A 12,256-nucleotide genomic window follows, 5' to 3' on the forward strand; every position below is an offset into this window, starting at 1 on the left:
TCATGTAAAGCACAAAAGAACAACACCTCTCTAATGGAGAAATATCAATAGACAGGTTTTTAAATGTATTATTGGACCATTTTATGTGAGCAGTGTAGCAGTATGTTTGAAGGAACCCGGATCTGCCTAGGAAGAGCCATAGGGCTATGTAGAATGCATGACTTTTCTGAAGAATATTTCACATTCATTGTTTGGTAAAATTCAGCCTAGGAAAGCTCTGCTTAGGAATTGTCAGTAGATGCTATTGACCTGATGAACAATGGATGTTCTTATTGGCCTTGTTTCTGTTGGCCCTGTTTCAGACTGTCTTGAATGGTAAGACATACAAAAGAACCTCTCTGGGTTTGGTGACATGGAAAATACTGATATCCTTTAGATATCCATTTCATGTTCCAAAGGTAATGGACAGCACTTTGAATTGTGATTGAAAACAGACTAACAGCTCCTGTTCTCTTCTCCTGTTTTTTTCAAGTGGAATACAACCCCATATCCACTCCTACTGACCAAATATATTCCTGTTACTGTTTGAATTAAGGCATTATTATTTTATCATTATTAATTTATTTATACCCCACCTTTTCCCCAGCACTGAGCTTCATGATAAAGACTTATTTTCTAAGACCGTATAGAAACATTAAGTACCCAAATTTAACCATTATTTCTCACCCTGATTGTCTTATGTTTATGATTCATAAAATCAGTTGGAAAGGGTCACACTAGCCCAACTCCCTACTCAGCCATCTAGTCCAACTCCCTACTCAGTGCAGGATCTCTAACTAAGGCATTCTCAACAGGTAGCTGTCCAGTGATTTTTCAGAGGAGACCTCAGCATCTCTTTAGGCAATTGGTTCCATTGCTGAATCTCTTACTCTAACAGTTAGGTTCAGTTCTGTCCTCTGGAGTAGCAAAAAGCAAATGTGCCTCTCCTCTTTTGACAGCCCTTGAGGTATTCTCTTCACAAAGCTGAATATGCCCGGCTTTTTCAATCTTTCATCAGATACTTTGTTCTCCATATTTTTTTATCCATCCCCATTGCCCTTCTCTAAACTTGTTTCATTTCTTAAAATGAGGTGCCCATAACTGAATGCAGTACTCCAGTTGAGGCCTTTCTATCACATAATATAGTGTGACTTTTACCTTCTTCAACCTTGAAACTTTGCTTCTTTTAATGCAGGCTATAGCATTCACTTTCTTTAATGCAGCTGGCTCATGTTTAATTTGCGATCAAAGAACTTATGGTCCTTTTTGCTTATGGTACTACTGAGCCATGTATCCCTCACCTGTGCATGTGATTTTGTGACCTCAGAGTTTTGTATTTGTTTCTTTTGAATTTAATTTTATTAATTTCTGCCCAATTTTCCAGTTTGTCTGGGTCCTTTTGAATTGTGCTATCTTCCAATGGGTTAGCCATCCCTCCCAGTTTTGTGTCATCTGCAAACTTGACAAGCTGCACCCCATAATCTAAATAATTAATAAAAGTATTGAAGAGTATGGTCCTTGGATAGATCTCAAGGTCCATTCAAGACCTCCTCCCAGTTTGAAGTGCAGCCACTGATGATGAACCTTTGAACGTGGTTTTCTAATGAATTATGAATCTATATGTTAATGTTCTTATCTATTCCACATTTTGGTAATCAAAATATTATGGGGATCTTATTAAATGCTTTGCTAAAAACCAGATAAACAACAGCCACAGCATTTCCACCATCTACTAAAGTAGTGACCTTATTGAAGAAAAGAAATATTCGTTTATCAGGATTTGTTCTTGACCATCCCATGCTGGCTCCTATTGATATTGTATTATAATCAAACTTCTTGCAGACAGACCTGTATAATCTATTGTACTATTTTTCCTAGTGTTGGGGTTAGACAGACTGGTCTGCAAATCAAAATAAGTATCAGTATAAGTATCAGTACCAGCTTCCCAGAGATCGTCAATGGAAGGTTGTCTGAGGTTAGCATAATGCATAAGCATCCAAATTTGCCCTATATTGCAAAGCCCTGCTAGAGTACCAATAAAATTATTTTATACAATCAGCTTTTGCTCTCCATGGATTCTCCATGTGAAGATTTAAACATTCATGACATGAAACTATTGCCCACCCACCCACCCCCACCCCCAAATTCCAAAAAGCAAACTATTACTTTGCCATTTTATATAAGGGATACTATTTACTATGCCATGGATATAATGGGACTTGAGCATCTATGGATTCTGGTATTCATGCAGGGTACTGGAACCCAATCTGAGCACATCCCAAGGTCCCACTGTATTTGTATGTTAGATTTTAAATTATAGTAATTCACATCAGATTCATGTAATACATTTAATACAATACTTTGATCTATAGCCACAGTAACTTCAGACAAGCAAAAACTACTGTGTTTCCCTGAAAATAAGACAGTGTCTTATATTAATTTTTGCTCCCAAAGATGCCCTAGGTCATATTTTCAGTGAATGTCTTACTTTTCCATGAAGAAGAATTCACATTTATTGTTGAACCAAAAAAATGAACATTTATTATATACTGTTCAGTAGTTGTCATCATAAACCAGCATGACCAGACAAACTGTGAATCCTATCAAGAATCTCTTGTTACTACCACTATTTCCATGTACATCAATCTATGGTACGTACATTTCCCGATCCTGCATGCTCTGGTGTTCTGTTCGTCGAGCATGCTTCCAAACAAAAACTTTGCTAGGTCTTACTTTCAGGGGAGGCCTTATATTTAGCAATTCAGCAAAACCTCTACTAGGTTTTATTTTCAGGAGATGACTTATTTTCAGAGAAACAGGGTAAGTAAGAGTTTATGAAATTGTTAGACATTTTTGACATCTAATATTTGCAGTGGGAAGACAAATTCATCAATGATAACATCACTTCCTGTTCCTTAATTTGGTTAGTGTGGTAAAACTTGCAGTAATGTGCAGTTTAAAAAAATCCATTATGCTCTCTGACATTTAATACTAAGTGAGCATGGAGCCAGGAAAGATTGCAACCAAAGAGATCTCACTTTTCAAGACTCTCTTGGGCAAACATGTACTAGTGCAATAAGGACTAGTACAGCCTTCTTTATGAATAGTGCTAAACATTGTGTGTGACATGAGTGTTTTGGTTCATGGCTTAATTTACTGATAGCTCTTCTGTGTATATAGTTTCAGCAAATTGCTTTAACAGTTAGAATTTAGGTGAAACTGTTCTGTTTGTGGATGGAGTGTGGTAGATAGTGAATCTATCTAGAGCACTAAAGAATTAAGGAGATATGAGATTGACTTGATTTCCCCAAATCTCTTGTTTACAAAATATAAAAATACACTTCTGTACTCTTTAATCTCAGTGCAAACAGTTCGTAGTCTAGATTTAAAGGTTTTCCTTGCAATAGTTGTAAACCATACAGTGGACAGATGGGCTCATGCAGAAAAGCAAGCAGTGAATATCAGTTATTTGCTGACCAGCATGATAATTTCTTCTAAAATTACTGCATCTTCAGGATATGAAGTCCGTAAACCAGAGAGAAAAGCTCAGTTTAATTTTATCCTATATTTAAAAGCTGTCAAAGTAGCTGGACCAACACAGGATGAAGAGAAATCTTACTTGTAAAATGCCTCTTATTAGCACATGTTTATTTCTGCACTGAGTGCTGCTGAATTTACATCATGGTTTTAGCATTGCAGTATGATTAATGTTATCCCTCTAGGGTTTAGCTGTATTTTGCAGTGAACAAATATTTAACCACAAGCAAGCTGAATGAATGCATTCTTTGACGAGAGATAACAAAGGCCATAATTGAGAAGCTTTAGTTTGTGTTGGGTTGGCCTGATTCTGTTGACCTTGTGTAAATGTATAAATCCCAAAGTGAACTGCATGTGGTACATCTAATTCAGGTTAAAACAAATAATGTTTGTTTTAACCTGTTTTAAGCCATCTCAGTGCTTAAGAAGAGCATATTCAAGATTCAATATTGAAAAGTCGCCACCTTGTCTTTCTACACAATTCTTTATATGATCATGCAGGAGTATCTGATGTTCTTGATGTTGCAGGATGCCAGTTGAAAGAAGCCCACTCCTGCCTGATGCTGTCTTGTGTTTTAGTGCTGTGCTCAACATGTGGCGCAATTGTACAAGAACATATACCTTATTGAACTAAAAACAAACCAGGCGTTTATGCTTTCACAATATATCCCCCTATATATATTATGAATTGGGAAATATCTTGTTTCAGGTTTTTAGTTTTCTAATAGTGACATTCAAATTACACAACATTACTTTTCTATTTCTTTCAGAACTGTTTGATAAAGCATGATGAGAGTGGATATTCTGCTATAGTTGGTGACTTTGGCTTGGCAGAGAAAATCCCAGATTTTAGGTAAGTTAATCAGAATGAAAAATCAGTAGCATTACAATTTTGAGCTAAATAATAATGGGGAATAATGGGTACATGCTTTTTAGGCTCAGGACAAAAACTTTCTGGTTAATTTCCATTGAATTGGTTATTTATCCTTTCAATTCTTATTTTGTTTTTTTAATTAATTTTTATTTAACAAAGAATAGACCAACAAACAAACGCACAACTTAATATGCAAAACACTTGAATAAAATAGTCACAAAATCATTCCCCACTCACAAAAACAAAACCATGCAAGTATTTTTCTTAATATAAAAAGAAACTACAACAAATACAACATAATCTACAACAATCATTGTCACTACGACAACCCCCTACCATTAAATGAATACTACACATTCAACAACAGTACCTACTCTATGAGCTTCACACTATCTGTCTGTTGGTTTTAACTTACTAACTTTTCTAATCTCATAAAATATCACTAATACCACACTTTGACCATTAGTAGCACTATTTTAATTTTAAAATATCAGCAGTGAAAGTTTGTCCACATCTTTGGTGTAAAAAGATAGTAAATAAGTCCCAGTCTTAAAGTTGGTCAAGGATTTTAGCCTTTCAATTCTAATTGATTATTAATGCTGAATTTGCATGAATAGTGCAGTCTGTAGAGACTGAAAGACCAGACTTACTACGACACATGTTTTCATGAACTGAAAGCCCAGTGTCATCAGATGCATAACATATTATCCTCAAAGCTTGTATGTGCTCTTTCACATTGAATATTATATGAACATCAGAAGTTAAATGGTAAAGATGCAAAGCACGCAGTCTGACAGTGTTATAAGTGTATTCAGTGGCCATTCACAATAGCTGTAAAACATGTTAATTAACCAAACAGCATTGAACTTTATTGTTCTAATCCAGGTATTTCATGTTAGAATTTTCCCTTGAAATATCACAGTTTTTAGTGCCAACTTTCAGTTTAGCAACAAAACTGGAAAACCAAGTCATTGTTTATATTTTCCTAAATACACCCATGTGTGTACACTGTACCTACCCATTCGGGATAATACTTCACTCTTTCTGATAAAGTGGCCTTTAGTTCACAAAAGATTATGCCGTAATAAATTGGTTAATGTTTAGAGGGCCGTAAGATTTCACTGGTTTTGCTGTTGTCGACTAAAACACATGTATCACTGGAAGTAATCAGCATAAATCTACATTATGGTCAAATAAGGTTAACTTCTACAAAGAGGGAAGTACTTAGATGTCCCTGTGCATGGTATAGGCTTGCACTACCTTCCAGCTGTTAGTGCTGGTGCAGGCTGTTCTTAGATACTGATTGTGTAGTGGACTTTGCATATGTTCAGATACATTTTTCTTTACATGAGATGAGTCTGGCATTAAAACAGTTGGTGGAAATGCTTGTAAATTCAAGAGCCTTAGATGTTAAAAAGAATCTGTTCAGATACCACTATTTTGTTCATTTTATCTTTTTCCTGTGCTCCAATTTTTCCCATTAAAAGTCACCTTTAAAATTGTTTCTATTTTGCAAAGTACCACAAGTGCTAATTGATGAGTTAAAAATATAGTTACTATTCTTGTAACAGTTTTGATCTTGGATATGCTTTGCATACTTCTACAATTTAGTATTATTATATAATATGCTTTGTACCCATTTAAACTACTTAAAACAGTTCAGCAGATCCAATAATGGACTAAACTGAAATAGTTTGAAACAGAGCTCAGCTAAAATATACAGATAAATTGGACATAGAGTTTAAAGCTTTTTTTTTTTTGCCTCCACTATGGCAAATTAAATCTCTCTGCTTCTAGAAAGCATTTCCCCTCAGAATTAAATCTTATAATATTTGTACGTTAGTTCCTAAACTGAATTTATATATTTTGTATGGGTTTAGGTGATACCAATTTTTATGCTGAAAGTTAAAGAGCACATTAAGTGCTTATAAAATACTCCTTCTAACCATCTCCTCTTAAAATTTGTAAAGTGAGAAGCTGCCAGTGGTGGGGTCTCCTTATTGGATGGCACCTGAAGTGCTGAGAGATGAGCCATACAATGAAAAGGTTGGCATGTTTTCGGTTACTATCACTTCAATAAAGTATTATTGTCTGATTGGGATGGGATGAGGACAGGGCTGGATTTCATGCACATTTATGTCTTTACTGGTGTTCTCACACGATCACAGTGAATCAAGCAGCTTAGGTTAATGCATTTTCTTTAAAGGACTGTCCTCTTTCCTGGTTTCAGAATTGTGTAGGTTACAAGACAGTTTCATTCTATGTAAAGACAATGAATTTATAATGCAGTGTTTCCTGTTTTCCTTGATGGTGGTAAGCAAAGGAAAGCCGCTTTAAGTCTTCTTCGGAGGAGATAAAGTGGGGTATAAATAAATATAATCATAAAATATAATAATATATTTGCTGCTATACATTTATCTAATGAAGTAGATTTTAATCCTTGAAAGCTTGCACCATAGTAAACGTGTGTCTGTGTAGGTTAGAACAGTACTGCTCACCTCCCATCCAGAGAACACGTTGTGAAACTTCGCTGAACCATTTTTATAGTACATAAATTTTAAGAGGGAGCTTGGCATGGAAGTGCACACATCACATTTTGGACAGACCTATAGCATTTTCTGAGCTCAAGAAACAAAAGTTCTTCTGGTCATCAGAACTAATTAACTAGTATCAGTGTCAGTCACAAAGCCATTTGTTCTACTATTATGGGTAAAGTTTAAAGAACACACACTCCAGTAACCCCTTACAGCATAGAGTCAGGGGGAAGAAAGCAAAAAGAAGCAATTTGATCTAGAAGCATATAGATGCATCAAGTTTTAAAGAGAAAGAAGCAGAGAATCCTGTAGAAGAAAATCTTCACTGAGGCCTCTTTATGGTTGCCTTTCTGCACATCCTAAAATGGGTCATTCAATAGGTATGTTTCCATCATTCCTAAGGAGCTATGAAGAAAGACTACTTCTCTCCTAACCTGGGCTTGTGTTTTCTTGAACTGTACCTTTGGCAAATTGTGGGAAGTGAGAACCTTGAATACCATAGGGGTATAATGAAGGAGAGCTCTTATATGATGTGAAGAGGAAAACTGATGGTTAAAACAATCAGAAGGCGCGTCTAATAACATATATTTTCTTTCTCAGGCGGATGTCTTCTCATATGGGATCATTCTTTGTGAAATTATAGCCAGGATCCAGGCCGATCCAGACTTTCTCCCTCGCACAGAGGTGAGCAAAGTGCACTGACAAGGGCTGGTAAGGGAAGAATGTTCAAGAGTTTAATTTGGTAATGATTTACAAAGAGGCATTGAACAGAAATATGATGAATGACTGCTACAAGGCTTTAAATAAAAGCATTCATCGTGTACATGCAGTGAGTGGCACGCAACCCTCTTCTGCCACATCCCCTTGCAAAACATGTTATTATAGTTTGCCAGTGAGGACAGTATTTATTTACCATTTGCTGTGAATATTAATAATACAGACCTGGTTAATAATACTACTAGCTTTACTGACAGAATCAACTGAAAGAGTGTGATGTCTCATGGGCCTTGTAGTCCCGTTCCTAGTACTATGGTGGCAGACGAAGAGGAAAACTTGGGTTTCCCACCGATTCAGCCAGAATCGGAGCCCTTGCACCTGGAGGATGTTTGCCCTCAAGAAGTCAGCCAAACAAGCCTTGGGCAGAATTCTCCCCCGTTTTCTCGAAGAGACAATTATAATAGAGATAGAGGAAATAGGGAGGCGAATCGCCGGAGCGCCAGAATCGCAGCCAAACAATTAGCTGATTAGGTTTGCTTCCCTTGGGAAATTCTAAGGAGTCATGCATCTAGACAAAGTTGGGTCTCTCTTCTAGTTCTCCAGGGAAAGTGGGTTTCTGGCGGGAAACGAGACCCTATTTAGGTGTTTTACCGCGAAGGAAACCTTGCGGAGTCAACTCGTCAGCTTGAGGAGTGAGATCGTGTGTGGACTACGCAACTCCAGTTCCTTGTTTCCAAGACCAAGTTCCAAGCCTGCCTTGTTTCCCGGACCTCGCCACGGACCCTGTTCTTGTTCCTTGTTGCCTCGTATCAAGCCTTGTTTTGCCAAGAATCTAGTTTGTTTCCAGCCTTGTTGTCAAGTTCTATGGACTAAAGGACCTTGTCATTTCCCCACACTTTGCTTGGCAAAGTGTGTGTTTCAGTTATTGGATTATAACTGTGGACCTTAATATCACATATTGGACATTATTTTCTTGGACTATATTTGACCTTTCCTGAAAGGTCTATTTCTGAACTTTATTCTTCACTTGTTTTTATTGACTTTATATATTCCTATAATAAAGATATTAGATAGAATCCGGCCTCTGCGCATGGTTATTGGTGCTCTGTAGCCTGGGTCCTGACAGTTTGACTCCGCCACCCTAAGCACCAATTAACCTTAGGCCAGGATGTCTACAGGAACCGGGGCGGAAGCCCAACCACTCAGCTACACCATTTCCAAGGATGAATTCGACAGAATCCGTGATACACTCCGTACGCAGGAGGGAGAAATACGGGGCTTGAAGGAACGCGGTGTCCGGCTCCCTGCCCTAGCGCTTCCAACCAAGTTTTCTGGAGAAGCCTCCAAGGTTCATGTTTTCCGTCGCCAGTGCCAGGCGTACATTGAAGCCCGCCAAGCCGAGTTTCCCCAAGAAGAAGTCAAGGTGGCATGGATTTACAGCCTCCTAGAAGGGCCTGCGGCCAATTGGGCGACGGCGCTATTTGATGCGAATTCCATGCACCTAAGTTCCGCGCAAAACTTCCTGAATCACCTTAAAGCGACATGGGGGATCGAGGACAACGAGGAGGCGGCTGGCCATAAACTCCGGCGTCTTTTCCAAGGGGACAGGCCATTGTCCCAGTACATAGCCGAGTTCCGGGTGTTGGCTCAGAACACCGGCTGGAACGATATAGCCCTCAGAGGACAGTTTCGTGAGGGTCTCAACATCGAGATGCAGGAAGAAATCTCTAAGGTGGACCCTCCAAATTCTCTTGAGAGACTTATCAGTCATTGTCTACGAGCCAAGTCCTGCTTGCCAACAAAAAGCAGTGGCTCCGAGGCCAGAGTGGAAGGGCCGGAGTGAAACCTCCCGCTTCCGCCAGTATTCAGCCACGTCCAGTGTGGAGACCCCCACCACCAGCCCCAAACCCCAGGGGAAGCGAGGAGGAGCCGATGCAGTTGGGCAATGTGCGCCCCAGACTAGATGTTGCCGAAAAGGCCCGCCGCCAACGTTTAAACCTCTGTTGGTACTGCGGGAATGGGGGGCACTTCGCCAAAGGATGCCCAGCCAAGGGAAAGCCCACCACCCGCCTGGCGGCGGCGTCCTCCGCGCAGGCGGAAGCGGGCGCGGCGACTGAAACCAAGCCGGCGGGGGAAGCCAGCGACCGGGCGTAGAGAGGCTCGACAACCCGGTCAAAAACCCCGCTCAAGAGCCGCAAACCGGGGTCCTATTTCTCCTGGTGATTACGCTGTGGTCAGTGAAAAAGGGACCCGTCATGATCCATGCCATGATAGACTCAGGGGCAACAAACAATTTCATCGACAGAGAGTATGCCGACTCTCTGGGATTACAATATCACGATTTCAAGAATGCCAGGGTGGTGCAAGCCATAGATGATGATAATAATAATAATAATAATAATAATAATAATAATAATAATAATAAAACTTTATTTATAACCCGCCACCATCTCCCCAATGGGGACTCGGGGCGGCTTACATGGGGCCATGCCCAGACACCATACAATATAACAAAATAAAACAATATATCATAACACAATATAATAGTACAAAAACAATCATATACATTACAACACAAATCAGAGCAGACAGGGCGGGCCACATGAACATTTAATTAAAATGGTCGTCCCCTAAAGACGGGCCCAGTAAGCCAATGGACTGAACCCACCAGGATGTGGATAAGGGAACACATGGAAGAAATTTCCTTCTTCGTTACCGAGGTTCCCCACTTCCCTGTAATTTTGGGGATTCCATGGCTGACGCTCCACGACCCAAACATCTCCTGGTCCAACAGAGAACTACAGTTTGCCTCGAAATATTGCCAAAACCATTGTCTAGTAGCCAAGGTCTGCCATGCCACAGACGCTGAGCCCATCATCACCTTGCCCAAGAAATATTTGGACTTTTGGGACGTTTTCAATGAAAAGGAAACCGAAAAACTGCCCCCACATAGACCCTACGACTGTGCCATTGACTTGGTGGAGGGGGCCCCGATTCCGCGAGGACATCTCTACTCCCTGACTGAACCAGAGCAAGAAGCTCTCAGGGAGTTCATAGAGTCAAACCTTCGCAAGGGGTTCATCAGACCCTCTCAATCCCCAGCCGCTTCCCCAGTAATGTTTGTGAAAAAGAAGTCAGGGGACCTACGCTTGGTTGTGGACTATAGAGCATTGAACAATATCACGAAGCGGAACCGCTATCCCCTGCCTTTGATCTCAGACCTATTAGACCGGCTTCGAGGGGCCAAGGTTTACACCAAGCTGGATCTCCGGGGGGCTTACAATCTAGTTCGCATCAGAGAAGGGGACGAATGGAAAACCGCCTTCCAGACCAAATTCGGATTATTCGAGTCCCTAGTCATGAATTACGGTTTATCCGGAGCTCCCGCAACATTCCAGCATTTTGTCAACGATATCTTCCAGGATTATCTAGATCGGTTCTTGATCATATACTTGGACGATTTTTTGGTGTTTTCTAGATCACAATCGGAACACGAGAAACACGTCAGAATGGTGCTACAACGTTTGCGGGATCATGGACTATATGCCAAGTTAGAAAAATGCGCCTTTGATCTGCAAGAAGTAGACTTCCTGGGGTACCGCGTCTCGCCTCTAGGGCTCTCCATGGACCCGGCAAAGGTCTCAGCAGTATTGGAATGGCGGGCGCCAACCAACAAGAAGGAAGTGCAGGCTTCTTGGGGTTCGCAAACTACTACCACAAATTCATCCCAGACTTCGCTCGCTGGTCTGACCCAATCACCAGCTGCATCTGTGGGAAACAGCCTTTCCGCTGGACGGAGCAAGCAGAGAAAGGGTTCCAGCAGCTAAAGAAGTTATTCACGACCCAGCCAATTCTTCAGCACCCTGATCCCAAAACCCCTTTTGTTGTACAGGCTGACGCCTCTGATGTGGCAATTGGGGCTATACTCATGCAACCAGTGGGAGAGCATCTCCATCCTTGTGCCTATTACTCCCGTCAACTAACAGCCCCAGAGAGAAATTACACTATTTGGGAGAAAGAACTTTTGGCCATAAAGGCAGCTTTTGAAAATTGGAGACATTGGTTAGAAGGGGCCAAATTTCCCATTGAAGTTCATACTGACCATCGTAATTTAGAACATCTAAGAACTGCACGAAAACTAAATCAAAGACAGCAGCGCTGGGCTTTATTCTTTGAACGTTTTGACTTCCAGATCCATTATGTGACCCCGGCTCAGACCAAGCAAGCAGATGCTCTATCACGGAAACCGGAGTATGCTGCAGGGCGCAGAGACCTCTGAGTCCCGATTGCTGCAGCCGGAAAACTTTGCCACGCTCACAGTGGGAAACACCAAATCCACTTCAATTGAACCAACTCCCTCTAATCCAGGACCCCTTTGCGCTCAAGAAATTAGAGCCAGTCAGCAAGCGGATGCTTGGGCTCAAGAACAGATTCGCCAAGGACTACGTTTCCCTTTCTCACTTAAGGATGGGCTGTTATGCTATAGAAATCATGTTTACATCCCTCCAGGACCAGGCAGAGAAAAGGCACTTCATCTGTGTCATGACTGCAAGCCAGCAGGGCATTTTGGGCTTTTCAAAACCATGCACTTGATCCTACGGGATTTCTGGTGGCC

General features: G+C 40.7%; 1 protein-coding gene across 2 annotated transcripts in view; it reads left to right on the forward strand.

Annotated features, from left to right (window-relative positions):
• The window catches only part of tesk2 (testis associated actin remodelling kinase 2), a 78,466-nt gene that overhangs the window by 57,354 nt on the left and 8,856 nt on the right, over positions 1-12,256 (forward strand). For both annotated transcript variants that reach the window (XM_003220261.4, XM_062979626.1), the window contains 3 exons: positions 4,287-4,369; positions 6,361-6,436; positions 7,525-7,608. In XM_003220261.4, coding sequence (XP_003220309.1) covers positions 4,287-4,369; positions 6,361-6,436; positions 7,525-7,608 — 243 coding nt within the window. The remainder of the gene's footprint in view (positions 1-4,286; positions 4,370-6,360; positions 6,437-7,524; positions 7,609-12,256) is intronic.

This window comes from Anolis carolinensis, chromosome 4 (assembly GCF_035594765.1).
Source record: "Anolis carolinensis isolate JA03-04 chromosome 4, rAnoCar3.1.pri, whole genome shotgun sequence".
In the NCBI taxonomy this organism is placed as follows: Eukaryota; Metazoa; Chordata; class Lepidosauria; order Squamata; family Dactyloidae; genus Anolis; species Anolis carolinensis.